The 16,075-nt window shown below is 36.9% G+C and overlaps 1 protein-coding gene and 1 long non-coding RNA gene across 7 annotated transcripts in view; one reads left to right on the top strand and one right to left on the bottom strand.

The window, feature by feature from the left end:
• Positions 1 to 16,075, bottom strand: part of LOC146997140 (uncharacterized) — a 269,052-nt gene that overhangs the window by 170,019 nt on the left and 82,958 nt on the right. The window lies entirely within an intron of this gene.
• Positions 1 to 16,075, top strand: part of LOC118188568 (RIMS-binding protein 2-like) — a 481,985-nt gene that overhangs the window by 406,299 nt on the left and 59,611 nt on the right. For all 6 annotated transcript variants that reach the window (XM_085816767.1, XM_085816768.1, XM_085816770.1 and 3 more), the window contains one exon: positions 2,925 to 3,298. In XM_085816767.1, the coding sequence (XP_085672893.1) occupies positions 2,925 to 3,298 (374 nt within the window). The remainder of the gene's footprint in view (positions 1 to 2,924; positions 3,299 to 16,075) is intronic.

Below are 16,075 nucleotides of genomic sequence, written 5' to 3'. Positions count from 1 at the left end.
TTTATATTTTACATTTTTTCACTCTTTTTCAAGTTGTTTTCAGTTTCTCAGTAATTTTTCAACTCTTGTTTATCCAGTTTATTTTCTTTTTCACATTTTAAAGTGAACTTTCTTTTGCTATTTTGAATATTTTTTGAATCATTGATTTAAAATTAATAAAAATCCCTTCTATATTTTAATATAATTACATTAAACAGATATTTTATTAGCTGTATCTGAGCATTTATTACAAATGCTTGGACATTAAAATATCGATAATATGAAGCTGTTTTGCAGGATCACATGTATAATGCTTCTACAAAGCTTTAGGTGTTAATTTTTTCAATTTCAGTAGACCTGAATATCGTGTAATTTTATAGCTTATGCTGAATATTGCCTCAGCAGTTTAATTGCCAATACTTTTTTGGTAATTAGTATTCCAACACTATATTTAGCATTTTTTATATCTTCTTCTTTTTCCTTTATTACTGTACCATTGCATTTCAATAATCACATGGAAAATTCACATATGGCTAATAATCTCCATTCTCTGATTACTGCACTTTGTACTTGCATTACAATGTATTTAAAGTAAGTCCTTCTACAAGCATTCTTTATATTATTCTAATACGCACTGTAGTATAAGTAACATAACACATAGGAGTTTTGCAGTTGCATCACTTCATGTATACTACCCTCCGTAAGTTGTGGAACAGCACGTTTTTCAAATCTCACCATTACAAAATGTCAGTAACGTTTAAATTCACAGTTCATATGCATGAGAGTAACGAAGTTTAAGAAAATATATGCAGAAACAATAGCTACCACTTTTATTTTATAGAAATGAATACTTATATAGGAATTGTAGAAAAAATGCAAAAATTGTAATTTTTGCTCACGAGTGTTGATCTTCAGTTACAGTTTTGTCGACAGTATCCAGGATAGTCTATCAATGTCTAGCAAAAGTCATTTGCCCAATTCGTTGAGGTGACGGGCGATCGGTTGGATGGAAATAGGGATGTCACAAGCTGATGCTGCTAGACGCCTCAATGTCTTTCGTAGTGCGGTCCACCGACTATGGAATCAGTTTGAATCCGGGGATTCTGTATCTAGAAGACATGTTCCAGGCAGACCTAAAGTTACAACACCTGCGAGAGACCGTTATTCAGCTCTTTCAGCCCGAAGGAGAAGTAACATTATTGTGCCTCAGCTCATGGCAGATCATTTAGTGGCAACAGGAACAAGAGTCTCAGCTACTGCATTGCTCAGACGCCTGCATAACATAGGTCTGTATGCAAGATGACCAGTTGTTTGTGTCCCCTTGACTCGAGGACACAGACGTGCCATTTATTTTGGGGAAGAGAACAAGTCTTCTGAACCAGTCAACAGTAGGCGTCTGTTCTCTTCACAGACGAGTCCAGGTTCACATTGGAGAGTGAGTCAGGTCATCAGCTGATCTGGAGGGAACAACGCACCAGATACAACCAATCTCACATTGTGGAAAGATGCAGTTATAGAGGTGGTGGAATAACACTAGTTTGAGCAGGGATCTCTCTCAGAGGTAGTACTGAACTGCATGTGTTCCATGGAGGAACTTTGACCCATGTGAGATATGGAGACGAGATCCTTGATCAATATGTCTGCCCATATGCCGTTGCTGTTGGTCCTGGATTTCTTCTGATGGACGACAATGCGCGACCTCACTGAGCTCGGATTTCTAAAGAATATCTTTAAGGTCACGATATGGAGCGGATGGAATGGCTAGCTCAATCTCCAGACCTGAATCCGATAGAGCATCTTTGGAACTGCCTTGGGAGATAGGTTGCTGCTTTAAGTCCTCCTCCAAGGTCGTTAGACGAGCTTGAACAAGGATTATTCCATGTCTGGTCGTTGCTTCCCATTTCACTGACCGACAACTTAATTTGCAGCATGGAACGTCGCTGCCGCCAATGTATTGCAGCTAGGGGTGGACACATTCCTTATTAGAACCTACTTTTGTAATGTTACAACCCTATTTTTCCTCAAAAAACTGTGATATACTGTTTCTCCAAGACTGGATTTCTCTGCCAAGAGTGAAATTTTTTGTTGTAATTATGTTTGTGTTGAACTTTAGAAACATTCTATGTCGCATTCATTAAAGAACTATTTAGTGAACATGTCGTGTACATTTCTTGTTTCTATATTGCTTCATTCTCAAATTAGACATAAAAAACATGCTGTTCCTAAACTTTTGGAGGTTAGTGTATATCCTTCTACCTGTGTCTTTTCCCTTTGCATCAGCAGTATATCTTCCTAATTATGTACACCCAATGAAACCAAGGCCTAGATACTATCCTCTAAAATGCCATAGTAATTCCCTCTGACTTAGGCTTTCTACAGAAGCCATCTCGTCTGGTATTATCTCAGTTAATAAATAGTGGCAATGATTATAATATATCTTAGCTATTTTAATGAAATTATACATTAAAGGACACGGATCTAAAGTTTCAGAAATTTAGTAAAACATTAAAGAAAATGAAAGAGCATTGTAACAGTTGGCTTTCACAAAAGCATCTAGAAGTTCTGTAAATATTTGAAGAGATATACAGCTTTAGAAGGAATTATAAATAGAACTGTTTTCTAGGAGTTCTGGGCTTTTTATGAATTTGGTCTTAAAACTTTCCAAGTGCACTTTGTTTACAGTATTGTAAATATATCTTTTGGACATAAATTTTGGGAAGAATTTGTCTAGAAAAGGACTTAATTGTTACCAGCTGTGTAATATTTCTGCTAAGAAACACATAATTGTTACCACACTTCTACTGCTACCTGAAAGGGTGTTTTATTGCTAGAAATTTCATTTTATTCAAATTTATTTTTATATGCTCTAAATAAATGTGATTACATGGATTGGAAGATCTTAGTTTAATTTTAAATTAATCACCATGTAAAAATTAATTTTTCAGAAATCACTCGAGATAGTGAATTGGCTTCACATGATGAATATCTACGTGGTAGTCGTCGGGGCCAGTATAGCGAATCACATAAAAGTGTGAATCCATCACAGTACTATTCAAGCGATCATAGTCGTCCCGCATCTCCAACTATGGGTGGATATCATAGGAATAATGAAGGTGGCTACTATGGGCCCAGAAGTCATTCTCGCCCAGTGCGAGAGGATTATCATGGAAATGGATACAGGGGAAGAACAAATCACAGAAATGCAATGGATCGACCAAGAATGTTCATAGCCGTTTACGATTATGATCCACATACCATGTCATCGAATCCAGCTTTAGCCAATGAGGAATTATCATTTCAAGAAGGGCAGATTATAAAGGTAGTCTATGGCTCTTTCTGCTCATATAAAATTAAAATAAATAAATAAATTTCCTCATTTTGAATAAAATTTTTAATATCTTTTATTAAAAATATCCTAGTATCAGTTTTTCAAATATTTTATTATTGCTTATGATAATAAAAAAATGAGTTAAAATATATAATTTTTTCAGTTGCTTTAAATTATTTCGACTTCCATTAATATATTCATTTTTAAGTGTGTATTTTGAGTGTCATTAGAAGAGGGAAGGAATTAATAATAATTGGTTTGTACCTTTTTTAATAATTAATATCATTATTTCAAAAGTCCTTGTGTTTGTTTTGAATGGTTCTAAAAATCAGATTAAAATTCTGTTATTAAGAATAATTAAATATATTTTTTTATGATGTACATTTTCATAATTTAAAATGGTAGTTTTTCCTGAATTAATTCAATATTGTATAGCGTTTCCTTCTTGTAAAATAATGGTGAAATTTTTAAACTGATTTTCAACTACAAGTGACTTCAAAGTATTTTCATTGCTTTTTCATATTATTTTTAATTTCTTAAAAATACCGCTTTTAATTGCAGTCATGTATTTTTCATAATATGCAGTATTTTCATTACGTCATTGTTGTGCAAAGAAGTTCTGCGGCTTTTATTAAATGAAAATTTTCTACTTCAGTTCTAGATTTGTGAATTTTGATAAAAGTAACGCAGTTATGTCCATTTGCAAAATTTGGTAGCACAATACCTCTTTCAGTATTTGGTGGCACAACACTTCTGTTAGGTGTTGAAGAATTTAAGGCACATCTAAATTTGAAGTACTTCTACTAATCTCAGCTATCTCAGGTTCATCCACATTTCCATCTTCATGACTTTCATTTTCGTGGTTGTTTTGCATTCCAGAAACTTTCCAATTGGCTCCTTTAAGAATGTCCCTTTTGTTCGTTTCTTCAGTTTTTCCCATCTGTTCTTATAATTCTGTATGAATGTGGTCTTTCTGCTTCTACGGTTTTCCTACTTTCTTTTAGCTTTTTCACTTTCTATTTTATGACACATGTTCTCCTACCTTCAGTGGTTTTAATGGTCTTGCATTCGTATCATTATAGATTTTCTGTAAGGTTTGTCTCTTCAGTAAATGTTTGAGTTCTTTATGTCATTTAGTTTGGATGAAATTCCCTTTTATAGGCATGAATCCATTTACTTTTCTTCCGAACATCAATTCTGAAGGTGACTTAATTTCAGCTGAATTTGGAGAGTTACGGTATTCCAGTAATACTAAATATGGATCATTATTGTCAACTACAGCTTTTTTTAGCATTCGCTTTACAGTCTGAATATATCTTTCAACTATTCTATTTGATTGTGGGTAATTTGGGCCTGAAGTTATGATTTCAAAATTTTGTCTCCTTGCAAATTCTTTAAATTTCTTGCAACTATATTGTGGATCATTATCCGACTATACTATTTTCAGGATACCATGCCTTGAAAGAAATTATTTCAATTGCTTTATCACTGCTACACTTGACAAATTTTCAGTGTCCAATTTCAACATATTTGCTAAAATAATTTAGAATTATTAGATAATCCCTGCTTTGAAAGTAAAAGAGATCTGTTCCAGAAACTTGCATAGACCATTAGGTATTTCTTTAGATGTCATTGGTTCTTTAGTATTAGCTTTTCGTAAACTTAAAACGTGGTGGACAATTCGGAACCAAATCTTCAATTTCTTTTGACATTCCTGGCCGATATATTATTTCTCTTGCTTTCTTGCATTTTGCTACTAAATGATCATAATGAATTCTACTTTTAAAACAAAATTCCTCATGTTGTTTCATGTTCAGACTCACTAGTGGCTTCCATGAGAATTGTCTCAATTAATTTTTCATTTAAGTAGGTTGCCGTAATATCCAACTGATGAACCTGCCAGTCTTGCTTCCCTGAGAATGCAAATAAAGTTCTAATTGACTTTGTTTTTATTACAGGAGAAAACGTCTCCTTGTAGTCAATTCCTTTGACTTGGTTTTAGCCACGAGCAACTGAATGAGCTTTATGTCTTTCTACCTGTCTATCTTTATTAAGTTTTCTTTTGAAGACCCACTTGCATTTCTCAACTTTCCTTTCTTTTGGTATATGCATTATGTCCCAAGTTTCATTCCCTTTTAAAATTTTCAACTCTTCTTCCTTGGCTAACTTCATTTTTCTGCAGCTGTGTTAGTTAATGCCTCTTCCAAAGTTTCAGAATCCTTCTGAAAAACTTTCTTGGGTGTTGAATCTTCACATTCCTGTTTTTTAAATTGTCAGCTGCACTGGATTCCACTTGCAATTCTGTTTATTTCTGGAAAATTTTCTTCATAAATCTCTGAATCTTCCATGATGTGATTTTTTGTCCACTTAGCTGCTGAAATTTATCTTCTGAGTCAAGTTCCCTGTTCTGGTATATCCTCCATTTTCTCTTCTTCCTGTTTCGAGACTTCATCTGTTCTTTCTTTATTTTTAACATCATATTGAGATAGATTTGAGATTGAGATAGATATGAGACACTTTTTGAAGGGGCAATGTTATAATATTTCCTGTTATGGAAGGTTTCTCTTCAAATATGACACCTCGGGAACAAGTTACTGTGCAGGTTTCCTTGATGTAAATGCGGTACCTTTTATCTCCATCATACCCAAGAAGCCTTTAGTTGCCTTTTTGTCCATCTTTTCCCTCTTCTGAACTGGAATGTGAGCATAGCAGGCTGATCCAATGATGCGAATATATTTTATTCTAGGATTGTTTAGCATCCATAATACATAAGGACTTGAATTAGGAACTGAAGACTTGCCCCTATTCAGTATGTAAACTGAAGTCCTGACGAACTGTGCTCATAGGAAAGCTGGAAAGTCCACTCTTTCATTCGAATATTTGAGAGTTCTGGCCATTTCGAGAATTGTTCTATTGTTTCGTTTGGTAACGCCATTTTGCTCTGGTGTATGTTGAGTTTTGAACCTCTGCGAGATTCCATGATTTGTCAAGATGTTTCAAACTGGTTGGTAGGCAAACACTGCACCTTTGTCACAGAGAATTTCTTTAACTTTATGCCCTAAGTTCTTAGCATGAGCTATAAAATTTACAAGCACATTCTTTATTTCTGATTTATGCTTTAAGAAAAAACACTGTCAAAATCTAGTGTAGGCATTTTTGAAGATTGTGAAGTATCGATATTTCTTAAATGGTTCAATCCTGCAAACGGGCTGGTTGCATGGGCGTTTTTGTGGTTTTCCCCATGTGTAACGTGTATACGAGCCAGTTTCCCTTAGAAAGTCCTCCACGAAGGCATCCCTCCCCTTAGGCAGATAGACCTCGAGGCTTTGCCATAATCACACACACTTAAATGGTTCAACAAATAGCCCACAAATATCCGTCAAGAACAATTCTCCAGCTTTTTTAATTTCTTTTCTGTTTCCAAACTTTAATCAGTGGCCTTTTCCATATACACAGGATTCACATAATTTCATATCAGACTTAACCTTAATGTTTAACTCTTTCTCAAAAACGGCTTTTACATGCTTTTTATCTTCGTGACCCCATCATATGTGATAAAGCTTAAGAGTTTGTAGAGTTCCTCACTCTTATTTTACTAAAGTAAATGTCGAGGAATATAATGAGCTGTTAAGCAATTTATCGCTGAGTTCAAATAAGAGGAATCGTAAACTCAAGAAGGGTTAACTACCCTTTATTTAAAATAAGATGAGCAGTCGCCCCCTTTCTTCGAGCTTGCAACAGAGCCTCCACTTGGACTTAAACTCAAAAATAAGAACTAACTATATTTAACTAAGATTTAACCGAAGTTAACACAAATCTAACGTAGTTGACCCCTTAATATAAACTAGCCAGCGAGTATCAAAAGGCACGTAATATACGGCCGAGCGTAACAGCTTCTAACGAGACTTAGCCCGAATGCAAACACGCACTACTCAGGATTCCTAGTTCTGTCTCAGAAAGTAAGTTGAACCTTCTTTAAATACTATTTCTACTCATTTGCATTCAAAGCGATTCTAAAAACTCATTCTGGTTCCCCTATTTCCACACCGGAATTTAAGTACTCGAACAAAAAAGGTCTCACAGCAACTTTGTTGAGAATTTTAAATTCTAGAAAAACTTTTTCTAAATTTTACTTTCTAACAATTTAGATTCTAACACTTTTGATTTCTCTATTCAATTACACTACTGAAATGGAAGTTTTAACTTCCTTTTAGGGCCAACTTTACAAAGTGATATAAACCTATGTTAAAACTAAGATAAAGAAAATCATTTTTAACAAATTTTCTTGCTTAACTGAAATTACATATATCGTCTTGCGATCTTGAAAACATCATAATAACTTATCTCGTCCTTCCATTATATCTGGAAGGGAAAAGTATTAGTACTCTATGCAAAGAAAAATTTTCCAATTTACATTCTATTACATTTATTTGGCCCTCAATCAGATTTCATTCACTCATTTTCCCCCAACGCTTCCCAGAAGTTTGTTCCGTTGTGAAGCGAGCGTGTAAGTATTATGTTAAAACGAACAGCACTACAATCTAAACAACTTCCTAAAAGTAAAAATGAAGTCTAGACATTCTAGACCTCAAATGACACCTTAATACTATACTTAGAGAACTACAGACGCGAAAGTGTTTTAAACTTTCGTTAACTGGAAAGCCTAGCGTAAACACATTCATTCTATTAACTTTCTTTCAAATATTTCATTTAAACAAAGTTTAAACTTTAAAGCACTTTTACAATCATCACATAAAATGTAGTTTTAGCACAAACATTTTTCCACATTTAACATGTAAAATTTTCTGATTCATTTTACATCAAAACGTACACAGTTGCTATACATAGTTTACAATCCTTTTCGACAAATTTAAATTTAACCTCTAATTTGCAACCATTTTAATCGTAAATTCATGTCTTTCAGACCAGAAGCTATTCATGTACCCTTTTTCGCGGACTTGCGAACTCAAAGGAAAAAAAAATTCCTTTTAGCAGCATCTAACAATTGTTTTCTCTTTGAGAAAAGCAACTTTACTAAGTAATATAAGCCTATGTTAGGTTGATGAACAAAATGATATAAACTGAACTTCAATTCTAAATGAGAAAACAAAGAAAATTTTCAATTATCTTTTTGCTTTCTGAACTCCTCCATTCTTTTGTGGATGAACTGTTCCGATGTAATGCAATTCAGGTTTTGGAGTCGAACTTTCCTCCTAGAGCGGTCTTCATTTTCCCTTGGGAATTCTTTCCTCTTTAAAGCCTTGTCGGCGAATCGAGCTGCTTTCTTATTGGTTGAAGATTCTGGTACTCCGCTCTGCGCTTGGTTTCTTGTGGGGTCCCCCTTTCCTCCGGGTCTTTCACCCTCCTTTTGGGCTTCCTTGTATACGGAAGCGACGTGGATTATAGACTTAGCTTACCTTTTACCACAGAGAATTCTTTGTGCTGGATCTTTTCTGACCTCCCTTGGGGTGGTTGTCGATGGATAACCGTGAACGTCTGATGAGGCAAAGAAGGAAAGCTTCGCAGCAGCAGGAGTGGCTCCCTCCAAACGAAAAGGGACACAACTGCGCATGCGTGAAATATCTGTCGCCAAAAAGCGCCAAATCTCGAAGCTGATGTCGAAGTTCGAACAGGTTCGACGGTCACGTTTATCAAGAGTTTAAAGCTGTGTGACTCCATTTTTTTCCCCTAGATATTGACAGATATAAAATCAGGTATCAAACTGCGATATGGATAATACAACTTCAACTAGTAAAGCAAAAAAACACGAAAATTCGAGTTTAAATTATTGCAAAAAGTCAAAGAACGATTCATCTTAACCAGTGTTCCTCAATTTCCTGTACACGTGGCGGAGGTGGAAAATCTCGGCCAGGTACATCACAAAGGGGGAAATTCTCGCCAACAGGTTTCGTCGCCAAATCTCTTGGCGAATTGTCCCTTTTCTTTCTAGCGGCGTAGAAGACAAACTGGTTTACATTACGTCTATGGAGCCTTTCCTTCTTTACATAGACTTTCTTTGGCTGAGGTTTCCTTCGTTGAGTCCGGACCCCTCTGGGGTGGAACAGTTCTCGTAGCCCCCATGGTTGGTGACTTCTTTTTCTCTGGTTCTGGCAGCGGTTGTGGCGAAACTCGCTTAGCCGGCTTGTCATTCGATGACATTTTCCTTTTCTTGGCTGGCCCTGGACCTCGTTGCGGCGGAATTCGCTTAACTGGCCTTCCATTTGATGAAATTTTCCTTTTTTCTGCTGACTCTGGCCTTCGTGCCGAAATTCGCTTTGCTGGCCTTCCGTACGACTTTCCTGCAGGCCTCTTTTTCTCTGCTGGAGGAGTCAACTGCAAGGTTTGCACATCAGTACCTTATGGGTCGCTTCCAGGTTCCTGAAAGAGATCTCTCAGAACTTCAAAACCTGATCGACTGTAATACGGTTTCACTTGATCTACGTTAGCCACTGTTTTCTGACCATTCGTATACTTTAAATATAAAGTTGTAAATCTAATTTTATCAATAACAAAAGGCCCTTCGAACTTGAAGACTCTATTTTCTGGCGCAGAAGATAAAGAATGTTTCACTTTCAATGCTTTTTAACCTACAGAATATTCCACCTGCTGTCTATTCTTATCGTAGTAAATTTTCTGTTTGTTTAGCTGAATCCGAAATTCTTATCGCCTCATCATGATTTTCTGAATCTCCTTTAATTAAATTTTTCTTGCATTTGTTGCATAAAAAAGAGTTTATCTAAGGGTGTTAAAATTTTGCACCCTAAAAATAGTTCTGCAGGGGTCTTTTGAGTAGTATCATGTTTCGACGTTAATAAAGCAAAAGCTAATTCATTGGCACAGCTATCCCAATGGTCATGATAATTCTTAACGTATCTTCGAATAATTTTAACATTTTTGTTTACACATTCCGCTATATTCGATTGCAGCCTATATGGTACCATTTTTATATGGCGTATGCCAAGTCCTGTGCAATGATTTTCAAATAACTGACTGACAAATTGTTTTCCATAATCAGATATTACACTTATGTCCATAAATTAAGGATAATTCAGAATTACACAGATATCGAACTCTAAAGTAAAAATTTCAGCTGTAGAGTTATCTCACACATCTTCAAGAATAATGTACATATTACAGGGAGCCATCAGATGGCGCCGATAGTACGTCACAATGACGAGAGTTTAAGAGAAGTGTATATAAGAAGCTACAGGTAAGACAGCTTCAAGGCAAACCGTGTACAAAATTCTTTAACAGATTGTTCTATATGCTCATAGGCCTGTTAGATGTGTTCCTCGCCAGCGTTTAGCCTGGAGTAGAAAACATGCAATGCAAACATCGTCACAGTGGGTTTGTGTGATGTTTTCCGACGAGTTCAGGTTTAGCTTGCAGTCTGATTCACGTCTTACGTCACGTATATAGAGAAGTCCAGGTACCCGTTACCACCAAGAAAACATCATTGAAAGACACCGTTACGGTGGTGCATAATTGCTGTTTTGGGGTGGATTTATACTGGGCTTCAGAACAGATCTGCATGCTCAACATCGGAACCATGACAGGGCAAATTTATCGGGACATCGTTCTGGAACAACATATACGTTTGTTTAGGGGTACCGTGGGTGCAGACTTTGTGTTTATGGATGACAACGCCCCTCATCACCGAACAAACACTGTAAAAGAATGCCTTCAATCGGACAGACTATCACTCATATTGAATGGCCATCACTTTCACCTGACTTGAATCCGATACAGCATGTGTGGGACATGCTTGGCCGACGAATTGCAGCCCGTCAAGCACCTCCTGTGTGTGTACCAGAACTTCGGAGAGCATTGCTTCCTAAGTGGAGTAATCTTCCCCAAGATCAGCTCGAGAATTTGATACTCAGCATGCCTATGCATTGTATTTCATCGTCTGGGAGTCATACAATTTATTAACCATCATACCAATCATGTAATGTTGAGTTTTTGCAAGGGAGATATTTTTTGTAACTGCTTCCGGGAACAAAAATCGTAGTTTTTATGAATGGTATCATACATACACCATCTTTTTTGTTCTTTATCTTTTGTTTAATAAATGGGCTTTATGAATTTCTTTTGTTTCGGAACCTTTATTTGCCGAACCTGGCATTATCCTTAATTTATGAACATTGTAGAGACATTAGGTTAATTGAAAGCAGGAAAGATGAAAAATATGCAACCGCCTTCGCCGAGAATCTCTGAAACTTCTTCTTCGTCTTCGGACCTCTGAAATACCGGCTCAGTGTGCTGACCATTACACCACGAAGGCACGCTAGGGAAGTGGGAGAAATACCTTATATACTCCTCTTTTTAAAGGGCGAGTGGGGTTTTTAGGGGACCCAATCGCTAAATCCTGGGTGTGAGAGTCATCATCCACAACCCTTTTAGTTCGGGCGCCACTGTAGAGACATTAGGTTAATTGGAAGCAGGAAAGATGAAAAATATGCAACCGCCTTCGCCGGGAATCGAACCACGGACCTTTGAAATACCGTCTCAGTGTGCTGACCATTTCACCACGAAGGCACGCTAGAGAAGTGAGAGAAATACCTTATAACATGAGTGTACATTTAATGGGGCCCCGTATTTTAAGGTATATTTCTTTAAAAACGAATCTGGCATTACTTTTGCTGATTCTCGTTTAAGGGGAATTATTTCCACCGATTTTGAAAAATGATCAACAATAGTTAAAAGATAGCTTTTCTTATTGAGCCTGGTTCTGGGGTAAGGTCCGAGCAAATCGATGGCCACCAACTCATTGGGGAAAGTACTTTTTATATTATTTAAGTACCCGGCCGCGTTATAATTAACATCGTTAATTAATTCGCACATATGGCATGACCGTCACGACTTTCTGTAGTAGAGGAAAATAAACCGCTTTGCGGACCCTTTTGCAATATTTTCCTAATACCGAGGTAACCCGACATAGGTGAATTAAGTTAATCTTCTAAAATATTTAATCGTAGACTCGCTGGGATCACTGGACTGTACTCTTGGTTGTCGTTAGTTATTTTCGTGGAAAATGAGCAATTTATCAATGATTTCGTAGTGGGCTGGCCTATTTGTGATTGCCGTAATGTCCACATACTCAATATTCGGGGGTTTTGATATATATATATGGATGGATATATGCTTTTGAATACAGGGTCCGTCTTCAATTCCACAAGGATTGTTTCACGGACTCAATTATTTCCGAGGTTAACATCGTACATATGACAGTATTCTCCTCTTCGCCTATCTTAATTCTTGATAGGGCATCCGCGACAACATTTTCCTTTCCCGGCGTATGTTCAATTATCAAATTGTACTCCCGCAGCTTTAACGTCCAGCGTACAAGCCCGGCTGACAGTTTTTTTTTTTTTTTTTTTTTTTTTTTTCCCGAAATACAAGCGCCTATTGCGGCAATTGTATCAGAAGGTTGCAAATTATTGCATGTATTTTAAATAAAATAGCATATATTCCAATTTGTGTTAAGTCTATTGATATAAGGCAGTGGTGCCCAACTTTGTGCTCGTCGATCGTTTTGTATGTGCTCGCCAGAAACAGAGAAATACTCGGAAAACCTAAATGCACTGAAAAATAATTTTGAACTCCGCTTCTCTGATTTCCATAAAGTTCAACCAATATTATTATTCATCTTAAACTCATTTTCCGAAATTAATATTGCAAATGTATCACATAAGATTGGAAATATGTTTAACAAAAATGTTGATGTTTTGGAAATGTGCTCGCGATAGGTCAAAATGTGTTCGCAATTGGCCAAAGGTTGGGCACCGCTGATATAAGGGCTCAATAAATTTCAGGACTTATACCTTTGATGATTTTCTTAATGCTGGATTACATTCCAAAAATCCGCTAGAAAAAACTAATGTCTTTAATAAATCATCCATAACGTAGAGTTCTTAGTGTTTCTTAGTGTTATATTGACATAATATTATTTACATTTTTAGTTTAAACAATATCCGATTCAGAAACTCCCCAAAATCGAGTTCAAGTTAAAACTCTAAATAAAATGCTAGTTCTACGGTTTTCGTCTAGTTTTTCTCTGTTGCCAAAACGCTCGAATCAATAACTGTTTTCTTTTCCTTTTTCTTTTACCGGAGTAGTTGCTGCTGCCCAACTGCTGCATAATCTGAATAGACTATCAACGGGGCACTTCCAAAGTAAACTCGAAATTTCTGCACTGCTAATAAGACAGCGAGGGTTTCTCTTTCCGTTGCGGTATAATTTTTTTGAGTCCGATTCAAAGTTTTACTGAAGTACGCAATTGTATGCCCGTTTCGTTAAAGAACGGCACCAACTGCGAAATCTGAGGCGTCTGCAGCGATTTCTAAATTTTGGTCCCCTTCTTGGAATTTGAGTACTGGGAGACTGATTAATGCGTGTTTTAATTCTTCGAACGCAGTGTTTGCCTCTGCCGTCCACGAACCTAGTTTTCTTCCGCTTGAGAGTCAGCAAAGGCTTAACTATCTTCGTGAAATCCTTTTAAGGAATCGATAATATGAGGGCATGCCCAAAAAGGACGCTAATTTTCTCGCAGTGTTAGGAGACGGATAACGCTTGATTGCTAAGATTGTAGAATGATCAGTTTCTATGCCTTTTTTTTTTTTTTTTTCCGAAGTTTTATATCCGAGGTATCTAAGTTCCTTCGTCGCAAATTTGCATTTCTTGGCATTCACCTTGAGGCCAGCTTCATTTAATAATAAAAAAACTTCTGTTAAATACTCTATGTGCTCATCGATAGTTTCACTTGTAATTATGATGTAGATGAAAGCATTTTTACCTAGGACTGGTCTTAATACAATATCCATTACCTTCTGGAATGTACCCGAAGCTCCAAAGCCGAATGGCATTCTCAAAAAGGCATACAGGCCTGACTTCGTTATAAAAGCGGTTTTCTCCACATTTTCGGGTTTTACTGCAATTTGAAAATATCCTGACAACAGGTCAAGCATTGTCGTATAATTAGTGGATCGTATTTTTCGGATTATCTCATAAATTATCGCCAGTGGATATGTAGGATACTTCGTTATATTATTAAATTTACGGTGGTCTACGGCATCCAAGAATTCGGATCTGAAGGGTGAGCGGCCATTTTTCTTCGTGCATAAGATTCGCCAGCATCTCTTTAATGTGTTGCTCTAAAATATTCTCTTTTAACCTGGTCACACCTGTATGGCTTAGACCGAACTGGCGGGGGCATTTCCAACATTAATGTCATGATTAACTACTTCGCAGAGGCCTGGTTTAGCATCGAACAATTTATAAAAATTTCTTACCAAAGCTTAGATTTTCTTCTTTTCCTCTTCCTGGAGGTGGTTCAGCTCTATTTCTGTAAGTGCTCTCCATTCTTTTTCTAGAGCCTTCATTTGAACCTTTAAAGTAGAGATCTTAAATTTTAAGATTTAAGTAATTTAAAATTTAAGTTCGCGCTTGCTGCGCGTAAATAGACCGACTGCCAAAATTACCGAAGTTAACAAATATTTTACTACAAGAAATTGACTTTCTGAGTTTCGTTTTAATCTGTACGCGAGCCCTATTCTTCCAATGCACACACACTGTTTACCTTGGGCGGTGTGTAAATTTGTATTACATTCTTCCCGTGGTTCTAAACAGTTTGCATCGTCGAAAATTCTTTTTGAAAAGGTCTTGCGACAAAAAGCCTTACTGCTCTCCAGTGTCAAATAAGGCCATAGTAGGCAAGTTGTTTAATAAAATGTGAATTTCGAGCAAGGCCGAATTCTTTACCACTCCCGTATTTAATTTAATCTCCGATGGGTTTTCTTCGCAGGGGGGTGACCGGATCCACCTCTCGGCCACCCTGATAATTTAAATCATTTTGTTTATCCGCCTTTTGCTTCTGCTCTTTTTTTTTTTTTTTTTTTTTTTCTTTTGGCGATCGCCAAATGGTTTCGTTTAACCAATCTTCTTGCTACCGCCTTTTTCGGTCTTCTCCGATTGGCGATAAGGATACTGCTTATTTTGGGGTCTGTGTTGAGACAAAAACCTCGAATACCGCCTCTGGCGAAAATTTGTTGAACGTGTGTTTTCAGCTGTTCTACTTTAGAATTCCACAGCAAGTTGAAATAGACTTTCGAGTGTCTGTGGATTTCTCACCTCCAGAAAATCCTGAGTCGAAGGAAGTAGACGCGGCAAAATTACCTCGATCAATTCACTGTCCAGCCTCTTTCCATGCAATAGATTGAAGACTTGTAATTTTCTCTGAATAAAATCGGTCAGATCTTCGACATTCATCTGGTATTTACTGAAGAGCTCTGCTTCCAATTTCGCTCGGTCTTTAACTACGGGAAACGATTTTAGTAGCGCGTTTTTAAAATTTTCCCAGCTGTAAATTTCGAAACCTCGATCCCCCAGCCAGAATTTCGCGATGCCGTCGGGCCAACTAAGAGCCTTTTAGGTTAGCCGTTGCTGTTGTGATCTAGGATGGTCATCACCGAACCTTTGCCATCGAACGTCACAGCTGAACTTTTGCCCGTATGGATTCTATTGGGCTTACTGATGCCTCAGGGATTTGAAGAGTAGGAGGGATCAATGTGAATTTTCCACTTTCTAACGACATAATCCGTGGAAGTTTCGGGCGCCAAATGTAGAGTTCCTCACTCTTATTCTACTAAAGTAAATGTCGGGGAATCTAGTGAACTGTTAAGCAATTTATCGCTTAGTTCAAATAATAGAATTCGTAAACTCAAGAAGGGTTAACTACCCTTTATTTCACTCAAAATAAGATGAACAGTC

This window comes from Stegodyphus dumicola, chromosome 5 (assembly GCF_044657685.1).
Source record: "Stegodyphus dumicola isolate Sdum_Otavi_A_Nest chromosome 5, ASM4465768v1".
Classification (NCBI taxonomy): domain Eukaryota; kingdom Metazoa; phylum Arthropoda; class Arachnida; order Araneae; family Eresidae; genus Stegodyphus; species Stegodyphus dumicola.
Note: the sequence above shows the minus strand (reverse complement) of the source record. Positions and strands in the feature narration are given on the sequence as shown.